The 16,648-nt window shown below is 45.3% G+C and overlaps 1 protein-coding gene across 17 annotated transcripts in view; it reads right to left on the reverse strand.

Moving 5' to 3' along the window:
* RIMBP2 (RIMS binding protein 2) overlaps window positions 1–16,648 on the reverse strand; it is an 82,589-nt gene that overhangs the window by 8,972 nt on the left and 56,969 nt on the right. For 12 of the 17 annotated variants that reach the window (XM_032128257.1, XM_032128256.1, XM_032128262.1 and 9 more), the window contains 9 exons: window positions 14,650–14,726; window positions 13,708–13,817; window positions 12,479–13,288; window positions 9,790–9,941; window positions 8,981–9,442; window positions 7,197–7,340; window positions 6,296–6,454; window positions 3,237–3,932; window positions 1,419–1,536 (listed from right to left, as the gene is read on the reverse strand). In XM_032128257.1, the coding sequence (XP_031984148.1) occupies window positions 1,419–1,536; window positions 3,237–3,932; window positions 6,296–6,454; window positions 7,197–7,340; window positions 8,981–9,442; window positions 9,790–9,941; window positions 12,479–13,288; window positions 13,708–13,817; window positions 14,650–14,726 (2,728 nt within the window). The remainder of the gene's footprint in view (window positions 1–1,418; window positions 1,537–3,236; window positions 3,933–6,295; window positions 6,455–7,196; window positions 7,341–8,980; window positions 9,443–9,789; window positions 9,942–12,478; window positions 13,289–13,707; window positions 13,818–14,649; window positions 14,727–16,648) is intronic. The other 5 variants (XM_032128269.1, XM_032128266.1, XM_032128268.1 and 2 more) reach the window with 1 other exon arrangement.

Below are 16,648 nucleotides of genomic sequence, written 5' to 3' on the forward strand. Positions count from 1 at the left end.
CTATTAAAAAATCCCCATGTTTTAACAGATAATAGAAAAGAAAGAACTCGGATACAAAACTCGCTTTAAGTAGTGTAAACTCAAGCCAGAAATCTTTCCTCCTGTGAAAGAAAGGCTGCTTTCAGAGGAGAAGAACGAGGACACGAGAATCTGGCATTTGTCACACCATCATCCCAAAGCTGCTTGGTTCAGCAGCAATGACCTGGCAGGAGAAGCACGACAGCCTTCCTGGAGCTGATTCTCCTCGCCAGCATTCTGAGATCAGTGCAATTCCACTGACATCTGGGCCGTTCATCCTGGTTTACAGCAGCATGTGGGACGAGGAGCAGCCTCTGCCCGGCCGTGCCGCGCTGCAGAGCCTAAGCAGGCCTCACACACTGCAGCTCTGAGTGCTTCTGATCTACATTTCAGTATCAGCTAGGAGATTCAAAGAATCCTGCCCACCAGGGGGATCTCGCTTTTAATTTACAGTACAGGTATTTCAGTGTGAGTCAGTGAAAAGGGGGAAATATTTAATATTTAAAAATAAAAGCATTCCTCAGTGATTGGTCTCTTTCCTTCGGGTACTCCCCATTTCTTACGTCTCTCACTCACACCCAAGCCAGTGAGAATTGCCTGGCACTGCTTCCTTCTCCTCATGATGATGCCTACAGTATTCACAAATTAAAGTCCAGATAAGGGACAGGAACCAGACCAACTTTACATCTTCATGGAGTAAATTTCCATGAACAGCTCACAAAACACTTTCTGCATTTGCTTTCCATATGCTTCCTGATTTTCAGTGTGGATATTTGTCATTTGCAGTTTAGAGTGCAAGTTTGAACAGCTACATGTTTCTCTTGGTTCATTATCTTCTCTGCACTAATTTTTGGATTTTCTGGAATTCACAGCATATAGATTAAGTCATCATTAAACCAGAACAGAGACTAGTGTCAGAAATATCAAATCTAATAAATAGATGCAAATTCTACATTTACCAGTTTCTATTTTCCCTGCTAAATTCCAAAAAGTATTCAAGAGAATGGAAAGTGAATGCAAGATGATGGCTGATGAATGGAAGGGTGCATGGCTGGATGGATGCTGAATGGCCACATTTCTTTCACTGACCACAAAGTAACCTGCCAGCAGATTTCTTCCTAGGTAAGATCTAGCAGTGCCTAAGCTTAACCAAGCCTAAACAAGCTCCAGTAGCCACTAAATTTAATTAAAAAACTCCCAGAAATGACAGTGATGGCTGATTGACGCCCCTGTGAAGCCCCACCACACTCATTTCGGTGGAGCTGTTTTCAGCCCACTTCACCCCATTTAACCTAAGAGTAGCCTGGCTCCAGACAAGTGTCTGTTGTTTCATTTTTAAGGACTTCCTTCCCAGCCCTGAGGCTGCAAAGAACAGAAATGCACCAATCTGTCCAACTAACCAATGGAAGGGACCAACACTGGCCGAGACCTCTGTGGCACTGCACTGCCGTGGGAGGACCTTCGCCCTGCGTGCTCCACCCTTTCAGGCCGTCCTGCAGAGGCTGGGTTACCTAAAAGCTAAAAAACAGCAACAGAAAAAACAGGTTTGTAAGTTCCATGCATGGCAACATCGTGGTTACACGGCTGGACATTAATCAGGTCAATCACGTTTGGAAGCACAAGCTCTAAAGGCAACTAAACTTAGCTTTTAACTGAAAGGTTAGCTGAAAAGGGAATACTGTGGCCTGGCAAACCTGCAAAAGAAAAAAAATGGTTCCCTGATTTATGGCAGAGTTTTGTAACCAGCAGTCACACATCAGAACAAAAAGAAAAGAAAAGAATAATTTTTGCAATATTCTTTTGCCTTTGTTGTTGCTGCTAAGGTGGCGCTTTAGTGTCCTGAAGAGTGGCACAGGCAGTCTGAGAGCTGTGGAGCTGGGGCTGCCCTGCCAAGGCAAACCTCGTTGTGCCCAGCTATGGAGATCCCTCCCGTTGGCAGCAGGGGAACCAGGGCAGCTCCTCGTGTCTCTGAGCACACCGAGTGCTAGAAGGGCCCTCGTTGCCAAAGCCTTTTACAGGTGAGTGACAGATGCAGACAGGGATGCAGACACTCCATCTCACGTCACAGCTGGCTCTGCTCACTACGCTGGCAGCAAACTGGGCTATTTAGGTAACTAGAGGTGTATTTTAGGGCTCTCCAGAGTTTATTGTGCAGCCATTGACATTAATACAGCTTGGTCACCAATTCTGATGGGAGAAATGTGTAGGGATCGTTTCAGCCTGAACCGGGAGGCTCGATGAGCAGCAGCTGATCTCTGCCCTACATGAAATGCGTCAGAATGGAGTTCCCACTCTGGGCTGTTGCAGACTGAGAGTAAAGAACTTGCTCTGGTCTTTGGGGAGCCTACGGATGCATCCCTCACACCCAGAGGCTCTTCTAGACATTAATGGGCAGAAATACAAACAGGCAAGATGGTGCAGAGCATCCTTGGAAGATGTGCAATGGCCCTGGCCTCTCCCTTTGGAAGCAGCTCTGTGCCTGCATCCTCCTGCAGAGATGCAGTCTGCAACTTCAAAGGCAAGAAGAGATGGTCTAAAAAGGACGGCAAAGTAGTGACAGTGCAGAGGTAAGGCAGAAAATGAAAATATGATGAAGCTGTGACTCCATAAATCTGGGCCACTGTCACACCGGGGGAGAATCTTGATTCTTGTCTTGAGATGTTCCATGATAAAGAGCATATCCTGAAAATTCTGGGAATGAGATGAATAAAAACAACACAATGAAATGAATTCCTTGACAATAATAAAAAAAAAATTTAAAAAATACCGATGAAACATCTGTCCAGTTGAAAATGCAGCTTTTTATTTTTTTTTAAAGCAACATTCAGATGGGCAAAATAAAGAAAAGCAATCTTTTGGAAAAATTGTAGTTCAGCTAACCCTTAATTAAAATTTAGATTCAGTTGTCCTTTAATAAAAGCAGCCATTATTGTAATTTGTTCTGTGGGAAAATCATTGTAAAGCAAATTAATCTGATTTCAGCATGATACAAAAGAGGACCATAAACGAAAATGCAGTGTAATAAACAAAAATGAATGGGGAAGTAAAAAAAAAAAAAAGGGAAAATGTAGCAGACAGGTCCAAAGCATGGACTTTAAAAATCAATTTGGGAAAAAAAATGAAAAAAACCCAATAAAAATAAAGAACGAAAACTAAAGAGAATAAAGAAAACAGACTGATTTGGCAAGCAGATGTTAGAAGGAAGATATTTCACACACCAGAGAGTCTTCTGCATCTCTGTGGAATGGCTTTGCAAGGACAGCAGCTGCCCTAGAGTCAGCTGGTTTAAAGTTGGTCTTCCAGCCCCCCTGAACGTCTTGGTTAGACAAGCGCTCTGTTCTGCGGCCTCTCTGAACTTCGCACTTCCTCTCGTGACTGGGCTTGGCCTGGTCGCTCCTGGGCTCCACAAAGGAAGGCCCCAGCTCCCCGAAATCCTCCTCGATGCTGCTCTGCCTGGTCAGGGTTCTCCTGCGGGCCAGCAGCGGCCGCGGGCCCCTCCGGCAGGCGCAGGCAGGGCCGGGCTCCCACGCGGGCCTGGGGCCGAAGCGCGACTCGTCCTCCTCGCTGCCGCAGTCCAGGCCGCTGTCCGGGCTCCGCGACACCGAGCGGCCCAACTTGCATCCTCTGTCGTCCGCGGCGAGCTCCTCCGGGCCGGGCATCCTGGGCTGGGCCGGGTGCCACGGGCCGTGCTGCTGCTCTTGACTGCAGGGCCTGGGCGCTCTAGAGCCTCTAGCTATTCTGGGGTTCTTTTTATAGGGCACACCTAACCCCTGCTTGTACAGCAGTTCAGAGTATTCACCATCCTCTTCAGCTACTTCTGGGATACTGAAAAGCCTTTTACTGTGGTGTATCTGCTGTGAAAAGTCAGGCTGCTCCAAAAAAGTGGCTTCAGTGGTCTTATTCTTATCGTACTCCTTAAGATTATGTAATGTTAGAAACCAGACAGGGAACAAAGAGCGTGTGACAAAAATAAAATGGGAGGGAAAAGGGAGAAGAAAAGAAAAATAAAGACAGAATTAGTTTTAGAGCAATGGCAAACATAAGACATGCAGCTTATATAGTGAAAAGGATGTCATGCTTTGAATGAGAATCTGTGAAAAATAAAGACATGATTAAGAAGTTGCTGGATGTCAGACAGAACATGAGAGGTCAGTACAAACAACTGAGTGATGCCCTTGACAAGAATAAACTCATACATTTGAAACAAAGTAATGAAAGCTGCCTACAGGTTCCAGCATGGTGAATGAGAATGGCATTAAAACTCGTTCCTTGCCCCATGCCAAACGGCCATTTCATTTTCTTTGTAAGCAGAACCCATATCTGAGAATCACAGCTCTGCCCTAGCAAGCTTTCTTGCTTTGCATCTCTCGAAGTATCCTATATAGGTAGCAAATATCTTCAGTCTCCTGCCAGAGGAGAGCTCTTCTGCAGGCATCATTAAAGGAGTTCTGGTTTCCTTTCTAAAATTCTAAAAAACCTGCACCATTTTTAAAGCTTGGCTTCCACGGAAAGACCCCTGGGACGCAGGCTGCTCTCTGATGCCACCTGCTCTGCACTGCCATCAAATCTCTCATCATAATCTTGTACCTGCTTCATAAAACCAGTATTTGAAAATCAGCCGTGAGCAGAAGTAAAAGTCTGTTTATGCCAGAAGCAGGTAAAAAACTATCCCAGACTGGGTAAAATAAGCATTCTGGACACACCAGATATATTTTGCAATTTTCCTGTTCCATTTCCATGAAACACAGGTTGGTCTGACAAAGAATCCTACAAGCGTCTTCGGTGGGCTCTGGGAAGAGAGGAGGGAATAAACGCAGGAGGTGCTGGTTCTGACTGACAGGATTTATTGATTCTGCATCCCAGAGATCATCTCTCCTTGTGCTTAATGCCCAGATCAGGGGCATCTCTGGACTCAAGAGCACCCATAAATAACGACAGGATCATCTTGGAGATTTCAGCAGTATCTCTCTCTGAGCATTCTGAACTTAGCTGGGGTTTGGATGTTGTCCCCTTTCAGGCACAGGGGACTTTCTAAGTACTTTATGACTATTTCACCTATTTTCATTTGGTTTTAAAGTGTGTATAACAGCTGTGAAACTCGAGACAAAGTGCCACAGAAATGGAAAAAAGATCAGTTTTGATAGACTACTACACCAAGAGAAGCCTGCAAACCTTAACAGGTCAAAAACCATTCCCTACACCCGTTAAGGTTCTGGAATTTTCTCAGTATCAACACTGGCAATATCGATTTAAATCCAAGAAGTAAATACAGCTTCTGATGCATAAAGAACAAGAACAGTCCAGGGCTTATTCTTTTTGCCAGGGGAAGGGGATAGAAGCAGGCTGCAGAAGGATTTCAACCCCTATGTTGGTGCAGTAACAGAAACACTGACAATTTCTTCTTTTGAAAAAGTGCCTGTCTCATTCCAGACAGTATCAGAATAAAAGGACTGAATTTACAGCCCATGAAAGCAGTCAGAAGAATGGTCAGAATTCTTGTACGCATGAGAAAATAGTGTTGATTTTAGTTAAATAACAATCTACTAAAAAGAAGTTGACCTGCAGGTTTGTGCTTTCTAAGAAAACACAGTTTGTGTAATTACTACACACATGAAGAGGCAAACACAATTTACACGTACAAATGTAATATGGGAAATATCTCTTCAGTACTGGGTAGGTTTACTGTTTTGCAAATCTTTAGTTGTTATACTGAAGTTGTCTTTCACGATGAATATTTCTGTTTCAAAGCAATACTTCTGGAAGGTATTTCCTACTCTGGTGATGCCCTAATAATCAGAGCAAAAGGAGTTCTGATAAAGCATTGATCAAACAAAGCTGAAAACAACTCCCTTTCTTACAAGAATGCTTTAAAGCCTGTGGAAGGCATGGGACTAGCACTGGATACACAGACAAATCACTCAGACATGAAAAACATAAGTTGTTTTCTAAGTTTTTACAAATCTCCTTGCTCAGAAACAAATCATTTTCAGGGTAGCACATGCAGTGCATCTTCCCAGAGACACGGGGAATGTCCCCAGATGTAGAAGAGAAGCTGCAGCTGCAACAATCACATACAGGAAAACAGTAAACTAGTTTAAAGTTTATCTACTAAATAATGAAAAAAATAAAGCAATAGATGCATTAAAGCGGCCCAGTTCTAGGTCTATAGACAGCGTGAGCTTTAATGGTCTGCAGAATCCATAACTGACTGCAAGAAATGCTTTGGAGGCAGCATCCGAGGTGGAGGAGCTCCCAGGGCCTCCCTGAGGCCGCTCACCTTGAGCGCGCTGTGCGAGGTGAGGCTGAGCCGCCGCCGGCCGCCGTCCTCCAGCTGCATCTCCGAGTACAGCTCCTCCTCGTCCTCCTCCAGGATGTCCGACAGGTCCGAGCCCCGGCTGCTCTCCGTCTGGTACTCATCCCCGTGGCAGTAGTGAGGCTGAGGGACAAGGTGAGGGGAAAACCTTTACTGCCTCTAAAGCTGATAATCCCTGGATAACAGCATGAAGACTAGAGCATTTCCTGGGCTGGAATGTCACTCTAGGAACCACTAATGAGTTACATCACAAGGCTTGGGCTCTGCTCTAGTGGAGACATCGTGTAGGAGTGGTTCTGCCCGTTTATGATGGTAATTCAAGAAATCCTATCTTAATCCCAGGTGATACAACAAAGGGTATCTCCATCCACAGCACCAAATCTAGTTTTAGTCTTAATTAAATTCTCCTTATTAAAGAGGTCCTTCATGCATCAATGGACTTGCTGACCAAATTGTAAAAGCCTTAGGATAATTCACATATCATCTGTTCTTCACAGCTGTTTGTTACATCACATCATAATTTAAAAGTGATCAGCATTTAATTCTTGCAGGATATTACCACCATCGTATGCTACAGCTATAGATGATGGCATTTGAAGCTTTAATTCTCTTAAACATTGTAGGAATAGACTGGCTAAATTCAGTTTCCAGTGCCTGCTGGAAGGGAGGATGCTCAGGAGATCCCTGGTGCCGAGCACTCAGCTCCCGTCAGGCCCCAGTAACAGGAGCCTCCCCCTGCCCCCGGCTCAGCCTCTTGTCACCAACGAGCCACAACGCGCAGGAGGTGACCGGGGCAGAGCTCAGCTTCATAAAATACTTGTTTCCCGTTGAACACTTGATACAATAACTGAGCCAGGTGACTTACCTGCTTTCCAAGTTCTGACCCTTTCAGGAAATCGTCAACCGAAGCTCCCCTTCGTTTGACCTTGGGGGAATCGTAACCATCCTCCTCCTCATCGGAGTACTGGGCTGCGCTGCTCCTCTCGCTGAACACGCTCCTCCTCTCCATCTAACAGAGCAACAACACCAGAGGACTGTGAGGCAGTTGGTTCCTGCACCCAGTGGCAGAAATGGCAAATACGGAGACTCAAGCACACCACATTTAAGTGTACTCATGGTTTAAAGCACCGTTAGTTTCCCCTGGCTGGAACCTTTAAGGAGTTTTCCAGGAATTGTTTTGCTTGTTTTATTACCCTGGCTCATAAACACAACTACCTGATTCTGCGTGATCACCAACTCAGCTGCCAGCCTTCCTCCCTGTTCCACTTACCAAAGTTCTCAGTATCCTACAGCAGAGGCTGCTGACAAAGGCATTTCCGCTCAGCAGAGTCAGCGGGTGACCAAGCCACGATGGCATTTTTGACCTCAATACTAAAAAAGCCACAGAATGAGGCTCTGGGCTCTTGCTCTGCTCTGAGGTGCCTCTTGGCCTCAGTAGTTCCTGCTGCTTGCTCTGGTGACAGTGCCCATCAGCCACCCAATAGGGGGGACGAGGGCAGGAGCAGGCACACAGCTCCTTCTGCAGCTCTTAAGTGAAGAATTTGTACCACAGGGGACTAAACATGGCAAATATCACTGGCAGAACTTGATTTAATTCAGAATTAATTCATCTATAAACTTCTGTCCAGATTCCTGAATTAAACATTTCAAGCATCATTAAACTAATGCAGTCAGACATGGTTCAGAGCAGATGTTATGTCAGCAATTTTCCACACCAGAAAAAGTATTTCTGTTCTCTTTTTCTCTATATGGTTCTTAAATCAACTTTCACCTCATAGGGCCAAAGAAAGCAATTGCTTTTTCTCCCTCTATTACATCCCAGTTTTCTTCCTTTATAAACAAAAGGAAGATATATACACATGCATACACATGTATTTATCAGACCTTATTGATCCAGAGTTATTCAGGTTCTCAAAAGCTGGCTCAATTTACCCACTGGATCAAATGCATCCCAAAACAGGAACAGTCAATAAGTTGGGGCTGTTAAGACGTGTGAACTGTCAAAACTAATGGAGTTATTTTGGAGATACAGTGGGAGACTAAAAACTGGACGTAACTGATGATTGCCAGATGAAGGACCAAAAAAATGTATGAAGTAAGTGACACCTCAGCTTGCACAAAGTAACAGACAGTTGTGAGCAGCTTGTGGTGAGAAAGCAACTGCCCAGGGCACTGGGAGTATTTAAATATTGCGTATTTGTGTGGAAAACCCACAGCACGTTGTCAGGACGCAGGATCAGCTGTACTGACCCCAGAGCCCCAAATGCGGGGTTTAAATGAACTAGCAAAGGTCTGAGTCAGTGCAGCAGCCATGGGTCACTGTGGTGTCCAAACCAGGGGTGTCCCTGGGCAGTGCCGCTGCTGGCAGCTCCAGGAGGAGCTGGAATGAAAAGCAGTTGCAAGCATGTGTGACAGTGTAGCTCTGAGAAGGGCAGATAGGTAAAATTCCCTGTGGATCCATGACAGCAGACACAGGAAGGCTTTATGAGCCCAGAATTTCAGCACACTGCTTCTTCTCAGACTATGGATCTTCAGAGTTTGGGAATGATTACCCGCTCCTTAAAGCACATGATGAAAAAAATCTTTGGTGGGAAGTGTCACAACGAACAAACCAGCCCAAAAAAGCCTCAGGAAGAAGTTTGCCTTTACCCTGCTGCTCTCCGCCACTCTTTGTGCAGCTTCTCTTGCCATGGCTTTTGCGACGGTGTTGGGGACGGGAGTGCCTTGAGGCTGGGGGAGGATTCTGTTGGGGGATGGAGACCTCCTCCCCTGGAGTGGGCCATGGAAATTGGGTGGCTCCAGCATGTGTCCATGGACAGGGGACACCGAACGAGTCTGCTCCCATGACTCATCCCTTTTTAAATGTGGGCCTAAATGTTCTTCTTTGGTTTCTGGGGCTCCGGCACTTGCTAATGGCTTAGATTTGGGAGCAGTTCTGGGGTGAGGGGTTGGAGGCACCAGGAGGTCAGATGGAATGGCAGCAACAGAAGAGTCCACTGATTCCCCTTGCGCAGAGAGCGTTCGGACGGTCACCTCCCTGGCTTCCAGACTCCGCAGTCTCAGCAGCTCCACCAGCGTGCTCTCTGCTGCTGGGAAGATCACCTCTGCCACCTGAGTGCACAAACAAGCCTCTTGTGAGCATGAAATCATCTGCTGCCCTCCCCTCAGCCCCACTGCAGTACAACCCTCAAAGTCTTTGCAGAGTGAACTGTTGCCAGCACAGAGTGGGCTGCAGGAGCCCACACCGGGCTCCACACCACTCACACGGGCCAGCTTCTATCCTCCCAACCCCTTCGGCCAAAAGGGCTTCTAGAAAGGGAGCAAGCTGTGCCCAAACAAAAGAACAGGGTCTGCTGGCAGCTACGAAGCCCCTGCACCCACCCCAGGGCTGTCACACCTTTACCTGCCAGCTGAAATGGCCTAGAGCAGACGGTCACCGTGGCAGGAAGGGAACTCACCCGCTGCCCTTTGGCATAAACACCGTAACCTGTGACACTGGCGCCGTGGGACGTCCCCGTCGCCGTCAGAGCCGGGGGCTTCCAGGACACCTGGACAGTCCCTGGCGTGGACCCGGCCCGGACAGCAACATCTTGAGGTGGAGCTGGAGGACCTAAGGGAGATGGGACTGGTCACTCTGGAGCCTCAGACCAGAAGCGCAGTGAACTAAGGTGCAATGTGGGCTGCAAGCTGGAACTTCAGCATTTTCCACCAGCTGATTACAGGACAAGTGTTCTCACAGTCTTTTGTCTGCACTGAATCAAAAAATACACCCACTAACCTCTTAAGGCATTTACAGTAAGTCAGTGTAATAGCACACCAAATACCTCCTTAATTAAAAGGCATTACCCTACTATAAATAGCTCTACTTTGGCCAGAAAGCCCAAGTAAAAATATCACAGAGATTATCAGTTCATACATTTTTCAAGCATCCTGTTGTGTTAATGTAACCATCAAACCCTGAGCAGAGTCTCCTGCTAAAACGTGTCAGAATCAGGGCTCAGCTGCAGCCCTCTCTGCACACAGCCAGGAGAACACAGACCTTGGCTGCTGTGAGACTGCTTTTCCCAGTGGACTAAACGCAACCAACTCCTGTTCATCCACCAAAAAGGCTACAAACACTTCAACTGTGCGCATGACGCACGTGCAAATGTCACACATCATCACTGGCAAACTGCCAGTGCATTTCACTGGTTTGCTGTCACTGGATTTCATCCTCTCGTGGGCATGGGAATAAAATCACAGTCGTGTTCAGGACAGTACAGGCACAACAGGAAATTTTTGCTCATAGCACCCCTGCATCTATAAAGTATTTTTAGCTGCAAGTTGAGAGTATGCAAATTGACCTGATACTATTCTTGGCCAAGAGGGATTTTGGTTCAGGATTGAATTTCAGTCTTTCTGATTATTGTCTTTTATTGACAGCCAGCATTCCCAATCCAGCCAGGCTGCTCAGTTTACAAGAAAGAATGCACCTGATCTAACCCAGCCTCTTGCCAATGACAATGACATTAATCTGCCCCTGCAGAAGTCACCTTCCTTTCATTCTCCCAAAAGCAAACAATCCCCAGGGAGTCTGCCTCAACCTTCACGGGCTGTAGCAGAGAGAGGTTTAATAAAGTGCAGTGCCTGAGGCCCAGCATGGTTTCTATTTCCTCCCATCATTAAATGGGAAATTATTCCTGATGACTTTTGATGGTCTTGGTCATCAGCATAAATGTTTGTTTTGGAATTCTGCTACACTTGGCTCCTCATGGGTATTTTTACATAAATTAGCTCCAAAAAACCGCAGCAGGCCCATTGGTCCTGATCCTGTACTTACTTCTATTTTTAGATCTGAGTGCCCAAGAGAGAACTACTTCTATTTTAATGGAAGCAATTACGTTGCTTTGATGAATCAAGATGAGGAGTTCAATTGCATGACACACTGTGATGGTAACTCCATCACTGACTCCACATCCATCCTTTCCCTTTGTTCCAGTGACTCTGAAATACAGGCATCAGCCTCTAACCACTTCAACTGCTATTTTATTTCGCTACACAACAGTGAGAAGTTGACTTGTTTCTGTGAAAGTGCTCTCAGTGAAATGAAGCAGTGGGGAACATTCTGGGATGTCTGCATCTGAAAGCTGAGGCTTCACTGCGCTTCAGCTCCTCAGCAGAGAACAGCTCATGCATTGCTCAGCAGCCTTCACAGCTAGAGGGAGATACAGCATGTTAAGTGTCTGGCCTGGAAAAAAACCTCACTCAAAAGGCCTTTCCTAAATAGCAAAGTTGAAATCAGTTCAAGCCACCATCCAGGCAGTGCCTCCCAACTCCCCCAGGACACACCCCCGGTCTGAAATGCCCCCCTCCCAGCAGAGTCCACAACAGCACTGCCACTTATCCCTCTGAAATGATTCCAGACTGAAGAGTGAATGTGTGAGCTGAGGACATTTTCACTGAAACCATTAATCATTAGCACCAAAACAGGAGACACAGCAGCTCAACTCCCCCTCTGCTCAACCAGCAGGGCTGTCCTCCACCTCTCCTCTCATGAAAGTTACACGGGCCAAGGAGGGGACCAGAATGAACTCCTGCCCCTCTGCTGGAATCAAGCCCCAGTGGGAGTGAACAAACCCCAGCTCAGAACACGCTTCTGACATTTCACTTGCCAGGGGCCACTTGTACCCGAGTGTCCCTCCAGAGGCACCCAGGGACCCTGCAGCAGGACCCGAAAGATTGAATACGAGGGGGCTCCGACTCTCCATGATTAGATGACCTGGGGTGGGTGAAGCTACAAGGGAAGATACTCAGATTTTTTCAGGTGCTGCCATACACCCCCAAAATGATGAGATTATCCTTTAAATTCACTACGTTATTTCTGGTCTAGTTTTCAAAACTACTTCAATGTTCTTAAATAATGGGAGACGACTGACAACACTTACCAACACTCCTAATGTAAAAGCCAGGTGGGAAAAAACCTCAGACTTTCCAAAACACAACGACTCTGTTGACTTTACAAAGTCAAATTGTACAATGTGATGACAACTTCACAACCGAAATGCACTTACATCCCCTAAATGACTCTGTGAAGGTTAAATTATTTTATCTAGTATTTGCAGAGAAATTCAGCTGAAGAGTTTTGGGGTAGGGAGGATAATACCAAACCTGCTGGCAATGTAGAAAATTCCACAAAGGCTTCCTTTTTTTCTCGTTGTTCCAAGGGAAGCTGCCAGGGCATCTGATGGGGCTTTGCCATGACCTTCACCTTGTAGGCCATATTGGGCTTCAAATTAAAAAAATGGTACTTGTAGCTAGCAGCCTTGACAATGTCAAATTCCTCCTCGTTGAGGAAGATGACATGACTGTAATTACTGTTTGTAGGGAGCCAGGACAGCTCAGCAGAAATCTGGGTTATGTTGTCCACTCTAAGGTTCGAGGGGGCTACGATGACGTCCTTGCCCACTAACAAAGTGCACTGCAGCTCGTCGGAGTTGCCCTTGTTGGTGATGCTCTGGATGGATATCCGGTACGTGCACGTGGAAATGTTGAGCTTTTCTATGAGAGCCTTCGTTCTGCTTCCCAAGGCTATGTTCATCCGGATTTCCTTGTCCACCAGGACGTTGTAGCTGCTGACGGTTCCCCAGCCGGGGGGCACTACCGGTGGCTCCCAGCCCACAATAACACTTTTGGCTAGTTGTTTAATAAGGGTGATTTTTCTAGGATAAGGCACAATGTCTTCTCCGATCTCATCAATGTTCACATCCAGAGTCCCTGCGCCGTTGCTGATCACGCTGGAGTCTATGTGACTTGGGGGACTGATCTCCAAGAGATCTCCTTCCAAGGGAGGACCCGAGCGGTTGATAAAATTCTGATCTTGTTCGCTGCTGAGTGTGCTTGATAACCGGGTCTCGTTGTCTTGAACAAAATCCACAAAGTTTGAAGGGACTAGTCCTCTTTGTCCATCCAGAAGTTCTCCTGGTGAGAAAGAGCAGTGCCATTATAACCCCCGAAGCAGAATACCTTTCTCATGCCAGTGCCTTGAGAGTGGACAAGGTAAGGTGCAAAGGATGAGTGAAAATACAGAAACAACATCCCCAGTTTGAGAACATAAAGGCTTATTAAGGGAAAAACCAGAACTGCCAGTAAGCTTTTTTGTCAACTTAAATCTTGCCAGCAGGAAAAGCTGACACTATAAAATATCTTATAATTAGCTTTGCCTGCAAGGAGAGGCTTTGCTGGTGCAGAAATTCTTTTAATGAACACCATGATGATAAAGCTAATTTTAGCAACCGATTTAGGAGCAGATGAAGGAAAGAATTTGGAGTGTGCTTGACAGACAAACTGATTTCAATCTGCATGAATTAGCATGAATTCATGGATTAAATAAAAAATACCTTCATAGAAGCCATCTTCATCCATGTCTCCGTACACATAAAGGTACTTTCCTGCCGTAAGAGGGAGCTCCGCCTCTGGATTTTCATTTGGTCCATCGAAAGGGTTGTAGCTGTGGGGGGACAGGCAGAGTGCTGCTCAGGAAAGGGGCTACAGCTCCAAGGAGGGCAATTTCCCCAGGCAGTGTTTTTGCTCCCCTTCTGAGACACGTTCTGAGTGGGCCTGGGTCAGTTTGTGCCTGTGAGGTCCCACCCTCCTCCCTCAGGAGCTCTGCCCCTAAACCCACGTCCTTTCCTGCAGAATTTACTTGGACACTTCTCACTTAGGGCTCTTGAAATACACTGGCCAAAATTCTCTTTAGTTTTTAGAGTGAATTAAAGCAAGCTCAGTTGTGGGGTCTCTGTCAGTTGCTGTACTCAATTTTATGTTCCTTTTACACAAGTTTAATAAACTCCTACAGAGACAAGGTAAAAGAAGACAAAAACAGTGAGTTACATCCAAAAGAAGCTACTGAGAGACAAAAAGTACTTATAAAGTACTTAAATCCACATCTATCCTGAAGGAAATTGCTAGCCACTGAAATTTTCATCATGACAGTACTTTATGTCTGAAATTTTAATGTGCAAAGCAGTGATGGACTTCAAGTCTTTTCTTGCTTGAAAAAGTAATTTATAAGAACAGAAGGAGACACCCTCTCTAAAGTAGGAGGTGCCCATTTAATGTGATTTAGACACTGAAGGACAGAAATGCAGAGGCCATCCTCAGCCCCTTCTGGCAATTCAGGCCCGTGGATAGGGCACTGTTTTGCAGCCAGTGCCAACAGGAAAGGGGTCTGCTATCCATAACTTTAATTCCATGCAATAATTCAGCGCATGAATAAAGTGAAGCCAAACCTGATGCTGAACATTACAACTGCGTGCTGTATCTGCAATGAGATGTTTTACCTATAACGGGCTATGCAAAGATGGACTTTCCCAGAATATCTCTGCTTTGAGGTATTGGAATTCTGATCATTATCCATCTGTAGAGGGGGGAGAAAAAAGATAATGTGATTTCAAAAAAAAGGAGGAATGGACAGTTTTCCTGACAGGTGATACAAATCAGTGAACACACAATATCAAGGAAAAAAGAATTAAATTCTAACATGGAACACAACTGGTTAATTTTACTCAGAAAGGCATATTCCAGTGACCGAGTACTTAAAACAAATGCTGAGTTTAGAACTGGTGCCACTGTCAACTTCCAAACACTGGCAAACAATGAGTATCACACAAAATATCCCCCCTTGCCAATCCAACCCAATCCACAGCATCAACATCTGCTGAATGCCACCTTTTCCACTAACTGAAAGAAATAATGTATTTTCTTCTGGGTTTAATATCACATTTAATTCAATCCTGCAAAGCCACACATTTATTCTATTACAAATCTGGTCTACAAAACCTGGAGATTTAATTGCAGTGTTGAGTCAACACAGACTCTGCCTATTTTAGCTCTGCACGAGGTCTCTAGTGGTAAAATAGTAATTTCTGCTATGCTTTGAGCTCGTGGAGGTTTTAAAGTGAGAGATGAACTTCCCTCCGCTTACTGCACAGTTTGCTGTGAGCCATTTCAGAAAAAATTACCAACTTTTTGCCTGAGCTTGAGAGAACTTTAATTAAGGTAAAAATACTGGGTTAACAGTGGGATGAAATTAAATAAATTGTCCAAGAACTGAGCAAAATTTTACAATCTAGACAGAGTGAACACTGAACTGCAACTTTCAGGTCTAAACTGGTCCCTGCCAAAAGCACTCCAGAAAAATACTGAGTGAAGTCCCTTTTCCTCTGAATGAACTTCTGAGGGGTGGTTTAGCCCAGCACGCACTGTCCTGCCAGCACTCAGCTCCAGCACCAGGACACTCCCAGCCAGCTCCCAGGGATTCCCCCTGTGCAGCACTGGGGGATCCAGGAAAATCTGCCAGGATTTATCACTCTGACACATTTATATGGGCACCTCATCGAGCACACAACCAGTAATGGTTATTCTAGAAGGCTTTTTAAATAGGAACAACCAGGGCAGTTGCAGGTGTATTTTTTGCAGAGTATCATTTACTTATTTATTTATTCCAGACTTCCCAGCATTATGCTCCATTTTTCACATTTTCTTCAAACACTCTCCCTTGGGTCTAGGTACCTCTAAAAAAGAATGGAGCTTAATTTCTGAGAGCCTGCATAATGTAAGTGTGCATCACATAATGACACTCCAGAAGGCACAAAACGTACAATTCTGCAAAAGAGGGCTTGACATCCTCAGTGAGAGATAACTCAAAAATAATGGAAAAGGGGAATTAAATTTGACATGCGCTTCCTCTGTTCCTTGCTGTTAGTTCTGCTTCCCTAAGTCTCCTTGCTAAGCTGCTTTTTCTGTGGCCTCTTCAGAAAGCAGTGAATGTTTCCACTTTTCAGTAATGCTGCTACACAAACATACACAAACATTTCCTGTGGGTAACCCTCAGAAACGCCCATGGAATTCCCACTATGCAAGAATCTAACATTTTCTTGAATATCCTCGGGCTTGTGATCCATTTGGAAACATTTTGATTCCATCAACTCTCACAGGTCCAGCAGCAACGAATGTAACATAGGTAGAAATTATGCACATAGTTGCAACTTATTCGCTCCTGTAAAGACTGAGAAAGGGTTTTCTTGAAATGAGAGGTAAAATCTGAAGATCATTTCCTCATGGCTGTCTGCCCATATAAACCAGGCTATTTAACAGAAATTAATACCCTTCTACAAAGCTTACAACATTTGTTCTGTGCAGTTTTTATATTCAGCATTTGCCCTAAATATTAAAAATCAACTTCTTATGGCACCTCTGAAAAGCTCTTCTGAGCTTCCCATTGGATTTCTACTGGAATTCTACTGAAGAGCAGAAAAGCCTCCCAAGAAAGGAAGAACA

The sequence above is a fragment of the Corvus moneduloides genome, chromosome 18, assembly GCF_009650955.1.
Source record: "Corvus moneduloides isolate bCorMon1 chromosome 18, bCorMon1.pri, whole genome shotgun sequence".
In the NCBI taxonomy this organism is placed as follows: domain Eukaryota; kingdom Metazoa; phylum Chordata; class Aves; order Passeriformes; family Corvidae; genus Corvus; species Corvus moneduloides.